Genomic DNA, 27,228 nt, shown 5'->3' with positions numbered 1-27,228 from the left:
CAACAGTATTATGGCATTCACACTGTATCATATACTACTCAAAACAAGTTAAAGAACACCCACTGTTTTTTGCAATACCATCAGCCATGACTGATTAACCATAGTCACATGAATGAATCGGTTGCTCTTTAACTTCTCTCGGAAAGTATACATTTAGATTTTAACCTGATTTATTAAGAGCGTATTGCCTTGGCCCGCCACGCGCTGACGGCATGATAGTCACATGAAACTCCGAACTAGGGCTGAAAATCAGTCATTTACTGTTTACCCAGAAATCCATGGGTTGTTTTAAAACCTGTACCGTTAAACTTTATTTAAGTAAATAGTAAGAAAATTTCAACATTAACTGGTTGCTGTCCCTGAGGTGTTTACCTGAGCTGTGTAATACGGGGTTACATGTACCTGAGCTGTGTAATACGGGGGCACATGTACCTGAGCTGTGTAATACGGGGGTAGATGTACCTGAGCTGTGTAATACGGGGGTAGATGTACCTGAGCTGTGTAATACGGGGGTACATGTACCTGAGCTGTGTAATACGGGGTTACATGTACCTGAGCTGTGTAATACGGGGGCACATGTACCTGAGCTGTGTAATACGGGGGTAGATGTACCTGAGCTGTGTAATACGGGGGTAGATGTACCTGAGATGTGAAATACGGGGGCACATGTACCTGAGCTGTGTAATACGGGGTTACATGTCCCTGAGATGTGAAATACGGGGGCACATGTACCTGATCTGTGAAATACGGGGGTAGATGTACCTGAGCTGTGTAATACGGGGGTACATGTACCTGAGCTGTGTAATACGGGGGTACATGTACCTGAGCTGTGTAATACGGGGGTACGTGTACCTGAGCTGTGTAATACGGAAGTATATGTACCTGAGCTGTGTAATACGGGGGTAGATGTACCTGAGCTGTGTTATACGGGAGTATGTGTACCTGAGCTGTGTAATACGGGGGTACATGTACCTGAGCTGTGTAATGCGGGGGCACATGTACCTGAGCTGTGTAATACGGGGGTACATGTACCTGAGCTGTGTAATACGGGGGTACATGTACCTGAGCTGTGTAATACGGGGGTAGATGTACCTGAGCTGTGTTATACGGGAGTATGTGTACCTGAGCTGTGGTATACGGGGGTACATGTACCTGAGCTGTGTAATACGGGGGTAGATGTACCTGAGCTGTGTAATACGGGGGTAGATGTACCTGAGCTGTGTTATACGGGAGTATGTGTACCTGAGCTGTGGTATACGGGGGTACATGTACCTGAGCTGTGTAATGAGGGGGTACACGTACCTGAGCTGTGTAATACGGGGGCACATGCACCTGGGCTGTGTAATACGGGGGTACATGTAACTGGGCTGTGTAATACGGGGGTACACGTACCAGAGCTGTGTAATACGGAAGTATGTTTACCTGAGCTGTGTAATACGGGGGTACATGTAACTGAGCTGTGTAATACGGGGTACACGTACCAGAGCTGTGTAATACGGAAGTATGTGTACCTGAGCTGTGTAATACGGGGTACATGTAACTGAGATGTGAAATACGGGGGTAGATGTACCTGAGCTGTGTAATACGGGGGTAGATGTACCTGAGCTGTGTAATACGGGGGTAGATGTACCTGAGCTGTGTAATACGGGGTACATGTACCTGAGCTGTGTAATACGGGGGTAGATGTACCTGAGCTGTGTAATACGGGGGTAGATGTACCTGAGCTGTGTAATACGGGGGCACATGTACCTGAGCTGTGTAATACGGGGGCACATGTACCTGAGCTGTGTAATACGGGGGCACATGTACCTGAGCTGTGTAATACGGGGGTACATGTAACTGAGCTGTGTAATACGGGGTACATGTAACTGAGCTGTGTAATACGGGGTACATGTAACTGAGCTGTGTAATACGGGGTACATGTAACTGAGCTGTGTAATACGGGGTACATGTACCTGAGCTGTGTAATACGGGGGTAGATGTACCTGAGCTGTGTAATATGGGGGCACATGTACCTGAGCTGTGTAATACGGAAGTATGTTTACCTGAGCTGTGTAATACGGGGGCACATGTACCTGAGATGACGAGGAAGCAGAACACCAGCGTCGTATCATGTTTCACAGACTTGTGTAATACCGCTGACCTGCCAGGACCACATGTTCATGAAATGTTGTTTCATTTGTCAGCGAGAAATGTCTTTCACGTGAACATGTGACTCTGCATGTTACAGACAACTGCCCAGATTGTATCCTGTTGCCCCAGACATTGTCTCAAATACTCACCGCTAAAAGAAACGCGAATACCATACATGTTGGTTCATATATGAAGACTTACTCATATTCAAGAGATATTAGATTGGTTCGATGCACAAAATGAACACACTGGTATGCTGTGTGAATCGGTGCTCATGAACGCATCACATGTGACGGCACAGGTCCTTGAATTGAGATGCTCCATTTGTCTCGTGCCGGATTAGCGTGTAAAGTTTGCAAATCACGTGCATCATATCGTGATCAGACTATAGACAGTTAAACATACTCGGCAAGTCCATCAGCAAATGGTGATGTGAGATGGTTCCACGGGCAACAGTGTTTCTGAAACTGACAATTGCCGTTCTTCTGACCGCACTGGATTATTAATAAGCCCCCTCACGAAGGATAGTTGAATAAAATATAATGTATTTTCTTCCAAAGAGAAATTAAAGTTGTGACAAGGGAAACTAGATAGTGACAAAGTAAACTGGAAAGTGACAAAGTAAACTGGATAGTGACAAGGTAAACTGGACAGTGACAAGGTAAACTGGAGTGTGACAAGGAAAACTGGAGTGTAACAAGGTAAACTGGTTAAAGGCAGGGTAAACTGGAGTGTAACAAGGTAACTGAAGTGTGATAAGGTAAACTGGATAGTGACAAGGTAAACTGGAGTGTAACAAGGTAAACTGGATAGTGACAAGGTAAACTGGTGGTTATAAGGTAAACTGGAGTGTGACTAGGTAAACTGGATAGAGACAAAGGAAACTGGAGTGTAACAAGGTAAACTGGAGTGTGACAAGGTAAACTGGATAGTGACAAGGTAAACGGTAAACTGGATAGTGACAAGGTAACTGGAGTGTGACAAGGTAAACTAGATAGTGACAAGGTAAACTGGATAGTGACAAGGTAAACTGGAGTGTAACAAGGTAAACTGGATAGTGACAAGGTAAACTGGTGGTGACAAGGTAAACTGGAGTGTGACTAGGTAAACTGGATAGAGACAAAGGAAACTGGAGTGTAACAAGGTAAACTGGAGTGTGACAAGGTAAACTGGATAGTGACAAGGTAAACGGTAAACTGGAGTGTAACAAGGTAAACTGGATAGTGACAAGGTAAACTGGCGGTGACAAGGTAAACTGGAGTGTGACTAGGTAAACTGGATAGAGACAAAGGAAACTGGAGTGTAACAAGGTAAACTGGAGTGTAACAAGGGAAACTGGATAGTGACAAGGGAAACTGGATAGTGACAAGGGAAACTGGATAGTGACAAGGGAAACGGTAAACTGCAGTGTGACAAGGTAAACTGGATAGTGACAAGGTAAACTGGATAGTGAAAAGGTAAACTGGAAAGTGACAAGGGAAACTGGATAGTGACAAGCGAAACTGGTTAAAGGCAAGGTAAACTGGAGTATAACAAGGTAAACTGCATAGTGACAAGGTAAACTGGATAGTGACAAAGTAAACTGGATAGTAACAAGGTAAACTGAATAGTGACAAGGTAAACTGGATAGTGACAAGGGAAACTGGATAGTGACAAGGTAAACTGGTTAAAGGCAAGGTAAACTGCAGGGTAACAAGGTAAACTGGATAGTGACAAGGTAAACTGGTGCTGACAAGGTAAACTGGATAGTGACAAGGTAAACTTGTGGTGACAAGGTAAACTGGAGTGTGACTAGGTAAACTGGAGTGTGACAAGGTAAACTGGATAGAGACGAAGGAAACTGGAGTGTGACAAGGTAAACTGGAGTGTGACTCGGGAAACTGGATAGTGACAAGGTAAACTGGATAGTGACAAGGTAAACGGTAAACTGGAGTGTCACAAGGTAAACTGGAGTATGACAATGTAAACTGGATAGTGACAAGGGAAACTGGATAGTGACAAGGTAAACTGGATAGTGACAAGGTAAACTGGAGTGTGACAAGGTAAACTGGAAAGTGACAATAGAAACTGGATAGTGACAAGTTAAACTGGTTAAAGGCAAGGTAAACTGGAGTGTAACAAGGTAAACTGGATAGTGACAAGGTAAACTGGTTAAAGGCAAGGTAAAATGGAGTGTAACAAGGTAAACTGGATAGTGACAAGGTAAACTGGGGGTGACAAGGTAAACTGGATAGTGACATGGTAAACTGGATAGTGACAAGGTAAACTGGAGTGTGACAAGGTAAACTGGAGTGTGACAAGGTAAACTGGATTTCCTCAAGCAATGAGACTGAAATGACATGTCTTCTATAGAAGTTGCCCGGGGTGAATACAAATCCCACAGAAATGTGTCGAGACTGTTTACAGAAATGTAACTGATTTGCTGTCGTTTTGTTAAGCACCTAGAATACATATTGGATCGTGTTGCTTGCCTTTGTTTGTGGTACGTCCCTGGTCAGGAGACCCGTGAAGATCCGGGGTAGAATAGGCCTTCAGCAACCCATGCTTGCCGTAAAGGCGACTATGCTTGTCGTAAGAGGCGACTAACGGGATTGGGTGGTCAGGCTTGCTGACTTGGTTGATGCATGTCATCGATCCCAATTGTGTAGATCGATGCTCATGATATCAATCACTGGATTGTCTGGTCCAGACTCGATTATTTACAGACGGCCGTCATATAGCTGGAATATTGCTGAGTGCGACGTAAAACAACAAACAAACAAACAAACCCTGGTCAGGAAGCTCAACATAGCCGCCTGGTTGATATTTTATGTATACGTACAAGCCTCCTTCAGTGTAGGATTTAGTTCTCGTTAAACTTTCATCGCGTATTTCAGAGATCTGTGGCATTCTAAGTCTATTTGTAATTGCAGTCATTGTTTCTTTGATAATAGGGATCAGACACGTGTGCATATATTCATTTCCATCTCAGAAAGCTATCTTTCAACGAGAGCGATATTTGCTGAACATATAAGGATATGTTTTTCTCAGTGGTTCATCAGGCTGGATATATGGAAGGGGCACTGTAATGGTGTTGTTTACATGACTGTTGTTTTAATCCTCACAGAAAACTGAGGCTTCAGAAAAATAATCTAATGTCAAACCAGTCAATGACGTTTCAATCGCTCATCACTGAAATTCAACAATTCAACCAGTCACCGAGCCTGACTATTCAATCCAGTGGGTCACTTCTTACAACCAGCATAGGTTGCTGGGCACCCATTCTCACCAGGATCACCCACGGGTCTCTGGAATGTACATACATATGTTTGTTTGTTTGTTTGTTTGTTTGTTGTTTAACGCTGCACTCAGCATATTCCAGTTATAAATGAATAAAAGAATAATCTCTATTTCCTCCATTAGTATCGGAGAGTACAAACGTGGAAATTAATCAATCAGTATGTACATGCATGATAACAGATATGTATATAGTCAGCCTACAGATAGAGAATAGACGTAAGCTGCCATGAGCTTATTTCTTCGCTGACTATGCTTATGAATTGAGCCCATGTATCGAGTGTCATCTCTTCTACCAGATGTGAACTGCCACCAAGTAGTGTCACAACTATCACTTCGTTGTCTGTACAATCATCTATTTTAAGATATTGGTTAAGGCACAGTAAATCAAACAGTTTCTCAAAGAGGTTATTTCTTTCTTGCACCAGACTGTCACAGTTTACTAACTGGTGCAGTACAACATCGTTACATTCCTCTCCACACACCATACATATACCAATTGTAATAGGTAAAATACCTAGTTTAACTAGGGCATATATTGGCCTGCTACACACACTATACATATACCAGTTGTTATGGGTAAAATACCTAGTTTAACTAGGGCATATATAGGCCTGCTACACACACCATACATACACCAGTTGTTATAGGTAAAATACCTAGTTTAACTAGGGCATATATTGGCCTGCTACACACACCATACATATACCAGTTGTTATAGGTAAAATACCTAGTTTAACTAGGGCATATATTGGCCTGCTACACACATCATACATACACCAGTTGTTATAGGTAAAATACCTAATTTAACTAGGGCATATATTGGCCTGCTACACACATCATACATATACCAGTTGTTATAGGTAAAATACCTAATTTAACTAGGGCATATATTGGCTTGCTACACACACCATACATACACCAGTTGTTATAGGTAAAATACCTAGTTTAACTAGGGCATATATTGGCCTGCTACACACATCATACATATACCAGTTGTTATGGGTAAAATACCTAGTTTAACTAGGGCATATATTGGCCTGCTACACACACCATACATATACCAGTTGTTATAGGTAAAATACCTAGTTTAACTAGGGCATATATTGGCCTGCTACACACACCATACATACACCAGTTGTTATGGGTAAAATACCTAGTTTAACTAGGGCATATATTGGCCTGCTACACACACCATACATATACCAGTTGTTATAGGTAAAATACCCAGTTTAACTAGGGCATATATTGGCCTGCTATTCATGTTGTAAAGGTCACACATATTCCACAATGTGTGTGGAGCTAGTCCTTCATGTATCATATGAAAACGTGTCAGATCTTGGCGTGAAGACACCTTTTCTATCCATTTCTGTCTTTCAAATCGAGCTGCCGTGTTATTAACGATTCCTTTCCATTTGTCTTTGGTGTCCTACAGTGAGACACGTTTCTATGAAATGGAAGAGCTTGTACTTCTTTGTATGTGTCTGAGTGACATGGCTTGTCTACACGCCATCAGTAATATTACAACGGATGTTTGTTCAAAGCTGGACGAAACAGACCTAAGTGAGTGAGTTGGGCTTAACGCTGCTTTTAACAGTATTCCAGTTATATCATGGCGTGTCAGCTTAATGTGGAAGGAAAGCCCCAAGTCATGCAGGTCTCAGACGTTTACCATTTCGGTGAAACCCACGAGCACGGGTATGGTGCTGACAAACCTAGAAACATAATCGGGACGAACAGGGATTCGAACCCACAATCATAGGTTTCTGACGTACCCAAGGGACGCAACTCTGCACAGCGAATCGCGGCGCCTTAGACGACTAGGCAAACCGTGCCCCCAAACAGACCTAAGTGAGATGTGTCTCGATCACTCCATTCAAATAGTGTTCATTCATGAGCAGACCCGTGAAGATCCGGGGTAGAAAAGGTCTTCAGTAATACATGCTTGCCTTAAGGGCCAACTATGCGACTAAGAGGATCGGATGGTCAAGCTTGCTGACTTTGTTCATACATGCCATCATAAGCGCTGTCATGTAACTGGAATATTGCTGAGTGCGGCATTAAACAACAAGCAAAAAAAGAAACAAACAAAAAATCATTTCTGGGTAGTGATGTGCTTGTGCACCCCGGTAACACCATCAATGTGCCATAGGCTCGTTCAGCCAGTTGGGACGGGCTAGCCTTGTCGTATAAGCATCCGTTCGTCACGTCGAAGGCCCCGGTCCGATGACCCAAAGTGGTACTATGTTTGAAGTCCATGTCTGGTGTTCCCCGCCATGATATTGCTGGAATAGTGTTCGATGCGGAGTAAAACCAGACTCAGTCACTCCACATAGTAGCGTCACATATTCTGGTCGTGTAAAATAGATACACGCAAATGGCCTGTCTTTGTTTATGACAGGCAAGTGGGTTAAATGTGAAACAGCTGACCCTTCCAGTATTCAGTATACTGTAGGGCCAATTACAGGTTGGTTTCACTGATCAATAATAGTATCGTCTCTAACATGATATAATTTACAAAATGCACTGACCGAGTAATGTCAGAGTCGGGACGAGAGATTCGGAAAAGTTGAGGTAATGGCTTCCTGGTCTACATGACCCGACACTGACACCCGTATGTCATATAACCGCTTATTACCAACACAGCTTTAGTCTCCAGTACTGGAGGTCCACAGTTATATGAGCTCCTTCATCCTACTTGACCGGCTCAATGTAGGATATCAGCAGTGAAGGACGACAGCAGTTGTGTCAGTCTCTCGAGTACACTGAATCCGACTCTGCTACATCCTTCTCAAGTGTCGCAATAACTGCTGCCGTGAAGAGAGGTTACTGGATCGATACGGCATGGGTGATGGTCATCAGGTTCTCCATCAGTAGAGGAGGGTTCCACGTACTTGCCTTGACAGACAGAGGCTGTGGTGGCGTCATATATTGTAGTTCTAGGGTCAGTAAATCCGTTTAATGATGATTAAAGAAATACGGGAATAGTGGTTCTCCAGTTGACCCACTCAACTCAGAGTCTCAGGCTTTGAGTGAGTGAGTGGGTTTGGATGGATGGGTGAGTGAGGGAGTGGGTTTGAATGGATGGGTGAGTGGGGAGGGAGTGTTGGAGGCAGTGGGTTTGGGTTTGGAGGGAGTGAGGGAGTGAGTGTGTGTGTGTTTGGGGGGACGGGGGGGGGGGGGGGAGGCGAGTGAGCGTTTTTCCCTGGAGCTATTTCAAGTCGGCTTGCTAACTTCAAAGACTTGACAAGATAAACCCGAGGTTGAGCGGATGAACAACCATTGTTACTAACACAATTGGCAGCCAGACATCAGAAACATTTGATCTCTCTTCTTACGATCCGTACCTCAAGCATCAGGTCCTGTGCAGCTATTCTTTTCCGGACACACACGAAGAAAAACGGAACAAGCAGAGGTCGTCTAGTTTGTAGCACTCAGTTCGAATTATCCCCACTAGTCTCATTAACTGAGCGCTTCCGTGACCTCGTGGATTTTACTTGTTGTTACCCTGCGTGATTAAGGGAATAGAAACGCACATGCACACCCACACACACACGCACACGCACACGCACACGTACCATGTAAGTGCGACAATCGAGACAATTCGCCTCGCCATTTACTGACCCAAATCTTCCCTCGAATTCATCAACACATTAACACACCTTGGGGGTACGATGACGTAATTATCCAGGTCAGAGGTCACACTACCAGCCAGTGAGTGAGTGAGTGAGTTTTACACGCTTTCAGCAATATTACATCGATGATTTGCCAGTGTGTAAGTTGTGTTACTGAGGTCTCTTGTTACGTCACTTCCGGTCGCTATTGACTAACACGTTGAAACGTATGTCACATAGATCTATGACTAGAGCTGTTAGCCTGGGATCTGGGCATCCCCAGTAGGCAAGGCTTCACAAGACCAACTTACCTTGTGATTCAGTACTTGGAATCTTCTCTTGGCGATTGCGGTCTGCATTGGTGCTTTTGAGCCACTCTACCACATTACCATGCCCTTTTCTGATGAGTGAGTGAGTGAGTGAATGAGTATGGTTTTACGCCGCTTTTAGCAATATTGTACCCATGTCGGGAATCGAACCCGGGTCTTCGGCGTGACGACCGAACGCTTTAACCACTAGACTATCCGACCGGCCCTTTTCTGATGAAGCCATACAAGAGAGGAAGAGCCGTTTTCTGTGTTTTCTGTGGTCTTGAGTAGCTGTGATATAGCATCACGGAGCTCTATTGGGCCTCGTAGCCTAGCAGGATAATCAACGGTTTTCCCCAAAGCAGGGCAAGAATTGAATCTGATGTTACCAGCTCTGGATGCATTCAATGCCTTATCTATCCTACTGATTACAGCAATCAGCGACGAAGGGTATCAGACCGGAAGTGTTGACCCCCTCCTCTTTATCAGCACGTTCAATCAAAGGCTTGATTGGATGTTTCTCCTTGTTCAAAAGAGGTACTGTCGGAAATGCTTGAAAAATGCTTTTTCTGGCTTCTTTTAATTAATACGATTTATAGGGCAAAGAAAATGACATATATCAAATAACGTAAAACTACCTAATCCAGGTTCTCCTGACACTGTGATTAGCCTGAAAAGGTACTTTTACAGGTAAAATGATAATAAACTTAGAAAATATTTGTGTATTGTCATGCATGTGAGAAACAGCCTGAGATATTTACATAACACCTGTCTCGAGGTGCATTCTTAAAGGCGCAAATGCCACCCGTGTTTGGTGCTGTCTCAATATTGCTGTTATTGACTTAATTGCGATATGCGCTGACTATGGTAGCAATTAGATATGTATTGCATTATGTTTGCTTATAAAAATTATGGAATAGTAAAAAGCTATGAAACGGGATGAGTATTGGCAGGTTGGCTTTTTTTAACCAAGAAGTATTTGTTGTTTTTCAGATGATACTGACGTTCTATTCCACCCACCCTGAGCACACTCCGGATGGTGGTGGAGAGGGGGGGGCTCTATCTCCCAAAATACGGGTGGCAGCTAACTACTTGCAACGGACCCGTGAAGATCGGTTTGAGAATAGGTCTTCAGCAACCAATTATTGGCGTAAGAGGCGACTAACGGGATCGGGTGGTCAGATTCGCTGTCATCGTATCCTAAATGCGCAGATGTATACTCATGATGTCAATCACTGGATTGTCTGATCCAGACTCAATTATTTACAGACCGCCGTCATTTAGCTGAAATTTTGCTGTGTGGGACGTTAAATAACATCTTGCTTCATAAACACCCCAACTCTCAGCTTGTCTGTATCTTGTATTAAAGATGATCTCAAAAAGTCACAGTGCCCAAAAGGTGCTTAGATGTGATAAATCTTCCTTTATATCAGGACACACAGGGAAAAAGTTACGTATTGCGCAGTTGCGTTGACACTGAGGATATGGTTTACCTTATAACTAATTAGACACGTTGGCAGTAAAGAGGCAGGCTGTTGAAAATCTACCGCCCTAATCTTGCTAAAATCAGATCTTTTACTCGTTTACGTTACCACTATGCGTCAAGGTATCGCATCATCAGATTGAATGTCTGATTTATTGAGATGACATCGCCACCTACAAATCAGAAGAAGTCATACCTTCGGTTTGATTAAAAATATATTGATACAAGTGAACATATATTAAGTCAAAAGCCAACTCTATGAGTGCGATCGATGAGGCACTTTTGTTGGTTTGTATGTTATTTAACGCCGCTCTTAGCAATATTCCAGCAATAAGAGGGCAACTGATACGCGCAGTTGGGATACGATGACATGCATCAACCAAGTCAGCGCACCTGACCATCCGTTCCCGTTAGCCGTCTCTCACAGGCATGGGTTGCTGAAGACCATATTTCTCCCCAGATCTTCATGGGTTCGGGGGTGCACGGGTGGCCCAGTCGTGTAATGCGCCGCAATTCGCTATTCAGAGTTGCGTCCCTTGGGCACGCCAGAAACCTATGATTGTGGGTTCGAATCCCAGTTCGCCCCGATTTTGTTTCTAGATTTGTCAGAAGCCATAACCGTGCTCGTGGGTTTCACCGAAGTGGTAAACGTCTGAGACCTGCATCACTTCGGGCTTTCCTCCCACATCAAGCTGACATGCCTTGATATAACTGCAATATTGTTAAAAGCAGCATTAAACTCAACTGACTCCGCACTCTTCATGGGTTCAAAGAGTATGAACACCATCTTGAACTGTTACTCAGATTTATCATGGCATGTCAGGTAGCACTGAAGGCCAGTCCAAGTGATGCAGTCCTTAGACCGTTACTACTTGGTACAGGGGCGATGGGTTAGCCCATCGGTAAGGGGGTTCGCTCATCACACGAAGGGCGGGGTTCGATTCCTCACATGGGTACAATGTGTGAAGCCCATTTCTGGTGTCCCCAAGCGTGATATTGCTGGAATATTGCTAAAAGCGGCGTAAAACCATACTCACTCACTCACTACTTGTACAACCACGAGCACGTGTATGGTGATGACAAAACAAGGAATGTAAATAAGATGAATCTGGGATTCAAAGCCAGATGAAAAGGGGTCGCCTGTGCCCACAGCCAGCCATATTCAAACAATAAAATGATAGAACTTTGTTCTCAACCCCATGAAAATAAATTGTCGGTCACGATAATCATGAATGAAATAACTTGTTTGCCTCAAGACCGAATTACAAGGACCGGCACTCCTTCCCGCTGACACAATTACATCAAGTACTGCACCGGTTGGTTGGCTGTGTCAGTCCAAGCCTGCAACTTGTGTGGATATAAAACCCAATTAGATGTGCAAGTCACATCTCTAGATTCTCTTACCAGCAATCATGACACAGTTGACACCTCCCTTTGGGAGTCGGTCTCACAACAGCGTCATGGGGTGTCCTGGTAACACTGCCCACGTCTCCAGCACATCCGCCATCGTGACTATATGACTTAAATATTGCCCATGACACATTTTAACTCAATCATTCCAGCGCATCCCCTCACACACAACCCCATCAGAGTCTGGGGTTTAAAAGGCCCCGAGTAAACTATGCTTTGTTGTTTGTTGTTTAACATTGCACTCTGCTACTTTCCAGTTATATGACGGCCGTCTGTAAATAATCGAGTCTGGACCAGACAATCCAGTGATTAACATCATGGGCATCGATCCACAAGTGAATATGATGACATGCATCAAACCAAGTCACTGAGCCTGGCCAGACCGCCGACTGTTTCTCATAATATGTATCACTAGTTTGTGGTGATTGCTTACATGCCACTGTCATATAGGTAAAATGCGGAGTGCTGTGATAAACAACAACAAAAACTCACATTACAGTGAAGGAACTGTCTCTTTAAAGACCTAACAGCAGTTCATCTTGTGTTTTATTCTGTATTTACATACGTGATGTATGTACAACGAGAGACATCAAAACACATGTGATGATTATGTACACAATGAAAACAAAGTAGTGACACCTGGATGAAACTTATAAACAATTTGATTTGAAGTCAGTCAATTTACACTGGGGAGTTGGTCAACTCCATCCACTAGCACAGCATGTTTTACTGTCTTCAAACTAGCACGGGGGACTCTTCTTGGTTACACCGGCACCCTAGCTTCCTTCAACAGCTGTTCAGTTGGATTAATGCATCATTCATATCTGTCTCAACATTTACCCAAACATAACACTGATCTGTGTCTCTGTCCTCTGATCTGGAGTTTGATACAATTATAGTTTCATCATGATGGGTTAGAAGGTTTGAGGTGACCAACGTCTCAGAGCACGCACACAACCCAGGTCGTGGTATTGGCTCTCTGTACATAAGACTTCTCTCAGGGGAGATAACTCCTGTCAAGTAGGCCCAAGACAAACACTGTCAGTTGGTGGGCGGATGGAGAATTAAAAGTGGGCCGTTGCTCGGTCTATCTCCATTAAGTCATCCATTATCTGAAAGGGTGAATATTGAATTAAGCGTGTGTGATGGGACTTGATGTGTGGCAGTAATGAATATTGATGGTGTTTATTATCCCATACATCACATTCACATAACTGGTAGCCACACAATCATGTTGCCACTTTGGGCACAAGTTTCAATAAATAAAACACATATACTTTGCACATAAAATAATTGTAAAAACAAATTCTTTTACCATAATGGCTTTTAAGTTACGGGTATTAAGTTTGCCTCAAACAGATGGAGCTCTAGGGATTTAATGGCTAGGGGTTTGAGACGTGATTTTATTTGCATATATATCATGTCAAGAAAAGGATACCTCATGTAAATAAAATGTGAAAAAAATTCTATATGTGATACTGTGTATGTAACACAAGACGCTACTAATTTCAGTGATGTTTTCAAGGAATTCCCACTTAATTTTAAAATCAAATTATTTGTATTTTTGTCTAAAATCAGGCATTTTTCACATAAGAAAAGCATGCTGCCAAAACATCAGAGATCATATCCTGAATAATAAATAACACCTTTAATGCACATCATGTTGGCCTCAAGTCAACTTTGACATAGGGTTTTCCTCCCTCGTGTCAGCATGTTACTTAAAGAAAGACTTTTAATTATCTGGGAAACCTATATTACAATGTGATGAAAAAAGGAACTCAAGTATACTCTATTTTATTTCTTAATGGTTTCTGACACAGGGGGAAGAATGATTATAACCTCCTCCATCATCAGCTCAACAGGCTCACCTGGTCAGTGGACATTCCGAAAGCTCACCTGGTCAGTGGACATTCCCACAGCTCACCTGGTCAGTGGACTTCCCATAGCTCACCTGGTCAGTGGACTTCCCATAGCTCACCTGGTCAGTGAACATTCCTATAGCTCACCTGGTCAGCAGACGTTTCCATAGCTCACCTGGTCAGTGGACGTTCCTATAGCTCACCTGGTCAGTGGACGTTTCCATAGCTCACCTGGTCAATGAACATTCCTATAGCTCACCTGGTCAGTGGACGTTCCAATCCTCTTGGAGATCTCATTTTTCTCCAGGATGCTGAGGTGTAGGTATTTCCACAGGAGCTCCCCATCCAGAATGTTCTTGTGGGGGTTGGCCAGCTCAGGGATGCACAACAATATGGCCCTGGCAACAAACGTAATAGTAGTTCCACAACTTCCACGCAAACCGAGTCAGCGAGCCTGACCACCCGATCCCGTTAGTCGCCTTTCATGGCAAGCAGGGGTTGCTGAAGACCAATTCAAACCCGGATCTTCACAGGTCCAAGGTACACTGTGACCCACAGGGATGGCTATTATCCATACACAAGTCAATTAAGGAAGTATTTTCAACATAACTGGAGCAAATAGCATTTTACCCTGCTTTTGACAACATATCTACCAAACAAGGCTTCACATGTAATATTCATAAACACCAATGAAGGATGATAAAAGCTTTTAAAAAATGTTACACATCCAATAATACGTTTGGGTTTAATAACTACAAACAACACTACATAGGTCTAAATCATCAACCTCCAAATACAAGGTTTTACTTATATTTAAACAAGATACATTTCCTTATCCAAACAGATATCATCAACCAATTAGTATTTAAGCCTGCTGTTTTCAATGTAGAGCTGGGTTACCTGTAATTTGGAACCAAACATTATGTTATTTTATTTACACAAGTCGGCAGTTTTAATGAGAGGTGGTTATTGTGATTTGATACCTCTGATGGACCAGTCAACATTGAGTGATTACCAAATTCATGGCAGAATGATTAATTACCTGTAAGGTTAACTGTAATATAGAACTGAACATTGTTTTATTTTTATTAACACAAAACCAATAAGAGGTGGCTATTGTGATTTGATACCTCTGATGATTATTCACCTGTAAGCTTTAGGGTTCAATCCAGCCGTGTGGGGCACGTGTGTTGTCATGGCATTCTGCAACATGAGCAGGCGGCGGTACACCTTCTCCGAGATGGGCATCAGATAACCCAGGCTCCCATCAAGGCTGGCTGCAAAGAGAGAGTAAAAAATGTACAGTTAAATTTAAAACGAAAATCAAGTTCTGAGAAATCAACAAGACTAAAAATATCCTCACACAACACCATGCAGATACTGAACCCGAGTCTTTGGGCAAGTGCATAACCCACAGGGCTACCCCACCAACAGCAACGGTCAGTTTCGGTAGGACACTCTACATGGCACCATTATGCTTACAGTTGGTGTCCCATGGCAACACACAGCATCTACAATGTGGCACAGAGTGGTCATACCCTGTATAAAACTGTAAGTCAACATGGACAAAACCAAACAGCTGGAGCCAGTGAGGTGAGGTGAAATTGTGTTTAACGTCGCGTCCAAGATTATTGCACTTATATAGTGACGTGCATGTACGTGTGTGTGTTTGTGTGGCTACTTGTACTAGTCCGGACTTAGCCGACTTATAGTTCTAGCCCACTGAAGTACCATGCTGCAACTTAACATGAATACCCCACTCAGACACAGTGTACTGACTCCGAGCCGATCAGTCCTTGTTTTAGCCCTGTTGCGCAGTGGAACTGAATATTTGAGCGTGGTTTAACTTAAAATGAAAACTAATCGTAAATTTGAATGACTTACCTTTTTTGAATGAAACAAGGAACTAAACGTGATAACCTATAATAAAACTATGAAGATCTATAAGGAACTAAACGTGATTACCTATAATAAAACTATGAAGATCTATAAGGAACTAAATGTGATTACCTATAATAAAACTATGAAGATCTATAAGGAACTAAACGTGATTACCTATAATAAAACCATGAAGATCTATAAGGAACTAAACATGATTACCTGTTATTATGTGAAGGAAAGATGAATCAACCTCAAATGAAAGAAACTAATGCTAATTCTAACAGTTACTCCTAAGGGAGTCTTAACACTGTCTAACACCGTCTAACACTGTGTCTAACACTGTGTCTAACACCATGTCTAACACCATCTCTCTAACCATCTAACTAACAAACTCTCTAACGAACTCTGACCAACTCTAACCATCTAATGAATTCTGACCAACTAACTAACTGATGCGCGCTACCGCCTTATATTTGCTTACAACCCTCACATTTCACGTGCAGTCACAGCCATACTTTGGTGTGTTCAGGCGATGCGATCGTTATGCATCGGGTGCGTTTTGGAGAACAGATTCTTTATTTAAAACTAACACAAGTGCACGTGAAGCGCGATCTATAGGCTCCGGGTGCGTTTTGGAGAACACTTTTAATGAACGAACATGTCTTCAGAACAGCGTCAGACAGGGTAACAACAAGTACCATCTTTTAACGTCTTTTGGTATGACGTGGCCGCGGATCAAACCCCGGACCTTCCGCTCTCCGGGCGGACGCTCTACCACTAGACCATGGAGGCGGTTGTTTGGTGTGATGTGAGACACTGCTTAACTCAGTGTTAGACATTGGCAGTAGTCCTTGCCACACTGCCCAATAGTTAAGGTATCATAAGGACAAGTTGACATCTGCCCTTTTACAGGGTTTATCTGTATGTTATCATTGTGAGGACTACAGGACTAAACCTGTTAGTTTCTGCTGCTTAATCACTAAAGGAGGTTCACTAATGGAAGTTCACTAACGGAGCTCCACTAATGGGGGTTCACTAATGGAGGTTCACTAACGGAGCTCCACTAATGGGGGTTCACTAATGGGGGTTCACTAATGGAGGTTCACTAATGTAGTAAATACATTCTTTCTTTCATAAATTAAAAGGATGATAAATATTTCACTGAGGATCCTGTTTCCTGGGGGGACTGGTTTCTCACACAAAAAGTATCGTACTTAGCTTTGAGTCACACGGCGAGTGAGTGAGTTGGCTTAACACCACTTTTAACTGTATTCCAGTTATATCACAGCCTCTCAGCTTCATGTGGGAGGAAAGCCTGAAGTGATGCAGGGATCAGACGTCTACCACATCGGTGAAACCCACGAGCAGTGGGATGGTACTGACAAACCTAGAAACATCATCGGGGCGACCCGACATTCGACCCCACAATCATAGGTTTCTGGCATGCCTAAGAGAAACAACTCTGCACAGCCAATTGGGGCGCCCTAGACGACTGGACCACCGTGCCCCCTGGTCACATGGAGTGTCCCAGATACCCCTGCATGATGTTGAACACTGAACAGCAGCTCTTATACTGAAATAGCTACTAGGTAATGACATTCTCACCACAGTAAGTAATATGCCGCTTCTCATACAGCGTCATCAGTTTCTTGTCACTGGCGATGTCGGTGAGACGACATCGGACTCGGAACATGCTGCTGATGTGAGATCCAACGTTGAAGTCCGCTCTGCGTAGTAACCTCTGACCCCCGTGACTCTCCCGAGCTGGAACAGGAATATACAACCATTATTCCCCGACACTGCGACTCACTCAGAATGATTGGTTGTTGCTTTTCTTGCACGATGACACGGACACCAACAATTGTCTCCATTAATTGTAGAAGGGTAGAGAATCAAATCTTAGTGTTTGGTGGAAGGAGTTAACGTTTTGACAATTTTCCCAACACACCAGTGACTGTTTCAGTGACACCAGCCATATCTCCAGAATTCTCTAAAAACTAAAGAACTGCATTAAGCAGCCTAAACTACCATACCATACAGCAAAACCCTCAATATGACATCATATTGTATCTGTTGTTAAAATAAAATATGTAAAATAAAAATAAAATAAAAATGTTACAAGTCTGTTATTTCCGAATTACGAAGTCAACTCGACATTTGAGATGTAATTGGACTGACAGTGACAGCAAGTGAGACAACAGAATTGTACATGGAGTCCCCTCCCAGTGGCCGGGTCTAATGGCATTCAGCAGCCGGCAGGCCGGGACACGTACAGGACATGCATGGCGATACCTATACTGGACTACTCCGGTCTAGCGGGATACGTGCATTAAATATGCAAAATATATTACCATAACCCAATTAAGTCTGAGCTTGAATGTTTAGAAAAACCTCAACACTCTGCATGATTACCCATTGTTGCACTGACAGCTTGTGTAGCCTCATTTTTATGTTCTGACTGAATGCAGGTATCAAGCATACAGGGCCTCCACTCCAGTGAATAATGCATACGCTATCACTTATTGCCTTTGTGAGTTTATGAAACATGTGACACGCTTCAGGGAGCACGGGAGCAGATGTACTTCAGAAGTCACCTCAAACAGCATTTAAACAAAGAATGAGTGAGTGAGTATGGTTTTACGCCACTTTTAGCAATATTCCAGCAATATCACGGTTGGGGACACCAGAAATGGGCTTCACACATTGTACCCATGTCGGGAATCGAACCCGGGTGTCTGGCGTGACGAGCAAACACTTTAAAAATTAGGCTACCTGACCGCCCCTTTAAAAAAAAATATTTTTACTAGTTTAAAAATACCCAAAAGACTGGGCACAAGGGAGTAATAATGATTGAGTACCCTAAGAAAACTATAACCAGGACACAGCCTCAGAGACGAGTAAGATCCGGGGTAGAATAGGTCTTCAGCAACCCACGGCGACTAACGGGATGGGGTGGTCAGGCTTGCTGACTTGATTGATGCATGTCATCGTATCCCAATTCCGGGTTGAAAGCCGTACCCAGCAACCTCTGGAGGTCTACATATGGGTCTTCCAGCTTGGAATCGGTACCCAGCACCTTATGCTGGTAGTAAGAGGCGAACTTGTTGATCAGTAGTTGGACTCATTTGGCCGTGATGACGTGGATCATAGCTCATGATGTCAATCACTGGATTATCTGGGCCTGACTTGATTATATACAGACTGCCGTCATATAGCTGGAATATTGCAGAGTGCAGCATTAGTAAATCAAACAAACAAACAAACTCTTAGAAAAGCAACACTCACCTTCTGGTTGATAGGAATACACAATGATATTCTTGAATCTGTCTGATACTGAAACACAAAACAACAGCTGTCAGTCACTATAAACACAGAGCTGGTACTAGTCAAACAGTGGGTGAGTCAGGACCAACGTGACGGCCATTGTGGCCACCCGATCCCCACTCTGAAACACCTCTCAAAAGAAGTACAACTTACCAGGGAGTATTCTGTCCTCAGTTCACCAACATGGCTTCAAAGGAACAGCCAAGACCACTCTCTAGCAGACCAGCCAGGGCGGAATACACAACAGCAGTAGTGAGTGAGTTAGAATTTAACGTCACATCGGCAACTCACCAGCCAAAGTGGCGCTACTCACCAGTCAAAGTGGCGCTACTCACCAGCCAAAGTGGCGCTACTCACCAGCCAAAGTGGCGCTACTCACCAGTCAAAGTGGCGCTACTCACCAGTCAAAGTGGCGCTACTCACCAGCCAAAGTGGCGCTACTCACCAGCGAAGCAGACCTGGTTGTTGTCCACCATGAAGTCGATGGCGTACACCTCCAGGGGCTTGATGTCCTGGAAGGAGAACAACAACACAGGCTCAGGCTATGTATGGGGGACTCTGGCAACAGACCTACTTGTAGTAGTGGTCACATGTATTGAAGCGGCATTGAACCAGCTCTCTAGGTCTCTAGGCCAGGAAGCACATAGCAATAAGAAGTCCCTGGCCATACTAAAGGGCTAATATGTAAAACAATCTACTGCATAGCAAGCAGTTCATTTCAACAGTGAGTAAGTGAAAGTTGTTCGTTCCAGGGTCAGTATGGTCACAGCTACATTGCAACAGTCTGTAAATACCTGCCACTGGGCTAGTGCTTCACAAACCTGTCCTTCACAAACCTGTCCTTCACAAACCTGTCCTTCACAAACCCGTCCATCACAAACCTGTCCTTCATGTGCAGAATAAAGCATGTCCGAGGGTTTTTATGATATCTTAAACCCACATGAGTGGGATAAGGGTTTTAAATATCATAAAAACCCTATGGGAAGTGTCGTATCTAATGTTTCCTTTGACCTTAGGAAACGGGCATAAAATATCTATTGCTGGCATTAGGTATTTGAAAAAGACATTTTTAAAAGCATTGGGATTGATCAGACCTCTGCAGCCTAGTGCTACACTTACTGGGCTTCATATAATAAGACTGCGTGTTCGATCCTTGGGAATATAAAGAAATGATGGTCATTTGAATTTACATCATTCACAGCTACCTGCTGACGATGGACACTGACCCCACTGACGATGGACACTTACCCTGCTGATGATGGACACTTACCCAAATGACGATGGACACTTACCCTGCTGACGATGGACACTTACCCTGCTGACGATGGACACTTACCCCACTGACGATGGACACTTACCCCGCTGACGATGGACACTTACCCTGCTGACGATGGACACTTACCCTGCTGACGATGGACACTTACCCCACTGATGATGGACACTTACCCTGCTGACGATGGACACTTACCCCGCTGACGATGGACACTTACCCCGCCGACGATGGACACTTACCCTGCTGACGATGGACACTTACCCCGCTGACGATGGACACTTACCCTGCTGACGATGGACACTTACCCTGCTGACGATGGACACTTACCCCGCTGACGATGGACACTTACCCCGCTGACGATGGACACTTACCCCGCGGACGATGGACACTTACCCTGCTGACGATGGACACTTACCCAAATGACGATGGACACTTACCCTGCTGACGATGGACACTTACCCTGCTGACGATGGACACTTACCCCACTGACGATGGACACTTACCCTGCTGACGATGGACACTTACCCAAATGACGATGGACACTTACCCTGCTGACGATGGACACTCACCCTGCTGACGATGGACACTTACCCTACTGATGATGGACACTTACCCCGCTGACGATGGACACTTACCCTACTGACGATGGACACTTACCCAAATGACGATGGACACTTACCCTACTGACGATGGACACTTACCCTACTGACGATGGACACTTACCCAAATGACGATGGACACTTACCCTACTGACGATGGACACTTACCCAAATGACGATGGACACTTACCATGCTGACGATGGACACTTACCCTGCTGACGATGGACACTTACCCTGCTGACGATGGGCACTTACCCTGCTGACAATGGACATTTACACTGCTGACGATGGACATTTACACTGCTGACGATGGACACTTACCCTGCTGACGATGGACACTTACCCTGCTGATGATGGACACTTACCCTGCTGACGATGGACACTTACCCTGCTGACGATGGAAACTTACTCCGCTGAAGATGGACACTTACCCTGCTGACGATGGACAGGACTTTGAGGTCCTCCTGGAAGCGGTACAGTGAGATGCTCTTGAGGAGGTCCCCAGCCAGGATGAGATTCTTCATGACACAGAGGGAGTGGATGTAGATGTGAGTGTCGATGAAGGCCACGCCAATCAAGTCGTTGTCCTTCAGCGTCCACATGTACAACTAAAAACAAACATTTCAAGATATCTATCTCTTCCCATAGTTTGTGTAGTGACAGGTTTCACTCCAACATAGAGCACAGCTACAGCATTAATCCAGTGGGGATTTGTCGCTTGGGTCACGTGTATATCCCACTTATACTACAGTGCTGCACGTACCTTGAGTGTGACACAGACAATCAGGTCATAGGTTGGAGCTGAAAGTGACACAGTCTAAAGTGCATGACCCCTTCACTAAATATATGGATAAGCTATTCTTTGTTTGTTGGTTTTACGCAGCACTCAGCAATATTCCAGCTATATGACAGCAGTCTGTAAATAATTGAGTCTGGACCAGACAATCCAGTGGTTGACATCATGTGCTTTCGACCCACGCAATTGGGATACGATGACATGCATCAACCAAGTCAGCGAGCCTGACCACCCGATCCCGTTAGTGGCCTCTTATGACTTTTACAGTAGGCATGGGTTGCTGAAGACCTATTCTCTACCTGAATCTACACAGGTCGATAAGCTATTGATGGGACTCAAAGATCTAGCTGTGCTGCAAAACAGACGACATGTGGCAGAACTTTATCTGGATGAAATGTAATTTCCCTACAAATGTAAAGCATGATCACTCGTCATCACTGCAAGTTTTCTATGTACTCTGTGACTGCATCTGTGCATTAGATATTTCACAAACACACAGGCTTCTCTTAGTCAGTCTGGTTTTCCTATGAAATCTACCATTTACTTTTACTTAATATTTCCACAAAATCTTCCAGAAACATTTAATCAGCCCCATATTACAATCCTGTACATGATGTGTGTGGTTGTGTCACATCCTAGTTAATGAGTGAGTGAGTGAATATGGTTTTATGCCGCTTTTAGCAATATTCCAGCAATATCATGGCAGGGGACACCAGAAATGGGCTTCACACATTGTACCCATGTCGGGAATCCAAAACCTGGGTCTTCGGAGTGATGAGCGAACGCTTTAACCACTAGGCTACCCGACTGCCTCCCTAGTTAATGATACTGGTGTCATATCACTAAATTACAATTATTACAATATTAATTGATACAAAGAGCTGTAGCACAAACACACTGTTGAGAGAAACACCCCGATCTGATTATAAAATCCAGCAGAACGCTTCATCGTTTCTCCTGTCTGTAAATTAACTCCCGTGCAGCAATAACTAAAGTGTATGGTGGCAGAAAGTAAATAATCAAGTATGGACCAGACAATCCTGTGATTGATATTATGAGCAAAGGTCCATGGCATCAGGGTACAATGAGACACGATCAACTAATACACCGGGCCTGACCTCCTGATCCAGCTAGTCGCCTCATTCAACCACAATAGGGTGCGAGGACCTATTCTAGCCCGGGCTCCCAACACGGCTTCTGTCCTTCACCCCTGGACTGTTGTGCATCTAGGTACAGCTGAGACCCTGAGTTCTGACACAGATATGTACCTTCTGTCCTATGGCCGACAGCAGGAAGCCGTTGACGTGAGACAGGCAGGTGACCGGGCCCTTCTGTTCTCGCTCATAGATGATCTGGCAACAGACAGAAATACATCAAGCATTATAGTGCCTATGAACCTGTATAGAAGCGCTAGTGAGAAAGTCGGGTTGATGATATATTTGATATCAAAAGACATTTGGTTGAGATTCTGTATTTGTTCGAAAACATGTTTAATGACAAGGAGAAGACAAAGTAATCGATATCCCCCACAATGGTAAATACTTGTGAATATGTCAACTAGTTGTATATAGAAAACCTGTTACTTTGAACCTAGGGGGACCATGTTGTTATGTTGAGATATCTGGACATTCTGTACGTCCATCCATGCAAGATATTGTTTCCAGAGCAAGTGTTACGGGGGATAACAAATGAATTTCATAAAAAAGTCAAAGATAGCATAATATAAATGATAAGATACCACTGATGTTAGAATTGAAAATTTCATTGAGTTTTTATCCTAATTTCAGTACATGAAGTTCACCACAGCATCGACTATTGGCTGTAGAGGACCCAGGATGTCACTTGCGACACCAGCACTGACCTTGATCCTGGTCTTCGTGAGAGGCTGACCGGGCTCGGGAACAACTTCTATCACCTCAAATATAATCAGCTGCAAGACAGAAGATGGAGAGTTTACCTACATGACAGCATGTCTATCTATCAGCATCCTCACCGGGAGCAGTATATAACATACGGTACATTGAACGTTGTCTGACAATGTTATCAGTTAAATTTATCAGAGGCAGAATAAGAACACTCTGCCCTGGAATTGCCACAAGAGAATGAAAGAATGAGCTGGTGAGTGAGAGAACATTGTAGCCAACCTATCCACACCAGTGTGCTCTTACAGCAAAGGATATGAGAATATGATAGCAAGGGATACGAGAATATGACCAGCATGGGGTACGAGATTATGATAGCAAGGGATATGAGAATATGACCATCACGGGGTACTGAGCACCTGTTCTGCCTTGGATTCCACGTAAGTATGACCTACCCTTCCCCTTGACACCACCTCCTCCCCGAGGCTGTAGTTAGTTCCCATGGCAATATACCCCTTGATGCCAGACAGCGTTCCCTCGGACTTCAACATGACATTCTTCAGCACCGTGACGTCCTCCCACTCCTCCGTCTCATAGCTGCAACACGGAACAAACACAGTTGGCAAACAGAAAACTGCTCATATTGCTTTTTTTCTAAATATTGTAACAATGGTCAATAAAAATATACAGAAAATATCGCCAAATAGGTTATCAATGTCAAAGAGATATAGATAGCATTAACTTATTTCAGCACTCCTTACTTTTGCAGGCCATCTACACCAACTACATCATCAACTACATCATCAACTACGTCACCAACTACGTCATCAACTACATCACCAACTACATCACCAACTACATCACCAACTACATCATCAACTACATCACCAACTACATCATCAACTACATCATCAACTACATCACCAACTACATCATCAACTACATCATCAACTATGCCATCAACTACGCCATCAACTACGCATCAACTCAACCATCAGCTACATCTTCAACTACGCACCTGGCCCTGGGGATGAGCTCCCACGAGCTGGGGGTGAACAGCTGTAGAGTGTACCTGTCCATCGTCGGGAAGATGTAGCGCTCCTCTGAAGTACAAACACAGATTCATGAACACGGGGGAGACATTCAACTTGACAACAGATTCATGAACATGAGAGAGACATTCAACATGACAACAGATTCATGAACATGGGGAGACATTCAACACGACAACAGATTCATGAACACGGGGGGAGACATTCAACATGACAACAGATTCATGAACATGGGGGAGACATTCAACATGGCAACAGATTCGTGAACATGGGGAGACATTCAACATGACAACAGATTCATGAACATGGGAGAGACATTCAACATGACAACAGATTCGTGAACTTGGGGAGACATTCAACATGACAACAGATTCGTGAACACGGGGGGAGACATTCAACATGACAACAGATTCATGAACATGGTGGAGACATTCAACATGACAACAGATTCGTGAACATGGGGAGACATTCAACATGACAACAGATTCATGAACATGTGAGAGACATTCAACACGACAACAGATTCATGAACACAGGGGGAGACATTCAACATGACAACAGATTCGTGAACATGAGGAGACATTCAACATGACAACAGATTCATGAACATGGGAGAGACATTCAACTTGACAACAGATTCATGAACACGGGGGGGAGACATTCAACTTGACAACAGTTTCATGAACATGGGGGAGACATTCATCTTGACAACAGATTCCACTCTGTACAATCTGCACATTTTCATGAAGGTTTCTTGAATGTTTATGAAAACAGGCCGAGGTCTGTTTAATGAACACATTTTATCTTTACTCCATAAAAAAGAAATGTCAAAATACAAAATAATCTCAAAAGATACAACAGAAAAAACTGTCTTAGCAATATTTCAGCAATATGACGGTGGTCTGTAAATAATCAAGTCTGAACCAGACAATCCAGTGATTGACATTATGAGCATCAATCCACGCAACTGGGATACAATGACCTGCTTCAATCAAGTCAGTGAGCCTCTTACTTCTTACTATAAGCATAGCCACCATTTACGGCAAGCATGGGTTGCTGAAGACCTATTCTACATCGGATCTTCTCGGATCATCAATATCAAATATAAGTGACCCTTTCAACAAGTTGTTTTGATTTTGTTCTTGTTGTTTAACGCTGCACTCAGCTATTTGACTGAACATTATCAAATCTGGAACAGGCAATCAAGTGATTGATATTGTGAGCAATGATCCACGGCATCAGGGTACGATGAGACACAATCAACCAAGTAACCGAGTCGGACCACCGATCAACAAGGTTGCTTCTTATGATCAGCATAAGATGCTGGGTACTGATTCAAATGTGCAATGCCCATGGTTTAGACCTCCAGGGGTTGCTGGGTACCGATTCTAAACCAGGATCCCCATGGTTTAGACCGCCAGAGGTTGCTGGGTACCGATTCTAAACCAGGATCCCAATGGTTTAGACTGCCAGAGGTTGCTGGGTACCGATTCCAAGCCAGGATCCCCATGGTGTAGACCGCCAGAGGTTGCTGGGTACCGATTCAAACCAAGGATCTCAATGGTTTAGACCGCCAGAGGTTGCTGGGTACTGATTCAAACCAAGGATCCCAATGGTTTAGACAGCCAGAGGTTGCTGGGTACTGATTCAAACCAAGGATCCCAATGGTTTAGACCGCGAGAGGTTGCTGGGTACCGATTCTTAACCAGGATCCCCATGGTTTAGACCGCCAGAGGTTGCTGGGTACCGATTCAAACCAAGGATCCCCATGGTGTAGACCGCCAGAGGTTGCTGGGTACTGATTCAAACCAGGATCCCCATGGTTTAGACCGCCAGAGGTTGCTGGGTACTGATTCAAACCAGGATCTCAATGGTTTAGACCGCCAGAGGTTGCTGGGTACTGATTCAAACCAAGGATCCCAATGGTTTAGACCGCCAGAGGTTGCTGGGTACCGATTCTTAACCAGGATCCCAATGGTTTAGACTGCCAGAGGTTGCTGGGTACCGATTCCAAGCCAGGATCCCCATGGTGTAGACCGCCAGAGGTTGCTGGGTACTGATTCAAACCAAGGATATCAATGGTTTAGACCGCCAGAGGTTGCTGGGTACTGATTCAAACCAAGGATCCCCATGGTTTAGACCGCCAGAGGTTGCTGGGTACCGATTCAAACCAAGGATCCCAATGGTTTAGACCGCCAGAGGTTGCTGGGTACCGATTCTTAACCAGGATCCCCATGGTTTAGACCGCCAGAGGTTGCTGGGTACCGATTCAAACCAAGGATCCCCATGGTGTAGACCGCCAGAGGTTGCTGGGTACTGATTCAAACCAAGGATCTCAATGGTTTAGACCGCCAGAG

The 27,228-nt window shown here is 44.0% G+C and overlaps 1 protein-coding gene across 1 annotated transcript in view; it reads right to left on the bottom strand.

Annotated features, from left to right (window-relative positions):
- Positions 1-12,762: 12,762 nt before the first annotated feature.
- The window catches only part of LOC139444929 (cleavage and polyadenylation specificity factor subunit 1-like), a 45,516-nt gene continuing 31,050 nt past the window's right edge, over positions 12,763-27,228 (bottom strand). The window contains exons 29-39 of the mRNA XM_071225953.1: positions 24,838-24,922; positions 24,275-24,416; positions 23,819-23,887; positions 23,226-23,309; positions 21,593-21,769; positions 19,734-19,800; positions 19,250-19,297; positions 17,570-17,728; positions 15,231-15,360; positions 14,343-14,481; positions 12,763-13,336 (exon numbers count right to left, since the gene is read on the bottom strand). Coding sequence (XP_071082054.1) covers positions 13,289-13,336; positions 14,343-14,481; positions 15,231-15,360; positions 17,570-17,728; positions 19,250-19,297; positions 19,734-19,800; positions 21,593-21,769; positions 23,226-23,309; positions 23,819-23,887; positions 24,275-24,416; positions 24,838-24,922 — 1,148 coding nt within the window. The 3' untranslated portion in view covers positions 12,763-13,288. The remainder of the gene's footprint in view (positions 13,337-14,342; positions 14,482-15,230; positions 15,361-17,569; positions 17,729-19,249; positions 19,298-19,733; positions 19,801-21,592; positions 21,770-23,225; positions 23,310-23,818; positions 23,888-24,274; positions 24,417-24,837; positions 24,923-27,228) is intronic.

Source organism: Haliotis cracherodii, unplaced genomic scaffold (genome assembly GCF_022045235.1).
Source record: "Haliotis cracherodii isolate W230 unplaced genomic scaffold, xgHalCrac1.p SCAF_10, whole genome shotgun sequence".
NCBI lineage: Eukaryota > Metazoa > Mollusca > Gastropoda > Lepetellida > Haliotidae > Haliotis > Haliotis cracherodii.
Note: the sequence above shows the minus strand (reverse complement) of the source record. Positions and strands in the feature narration are given on the sequence as shown.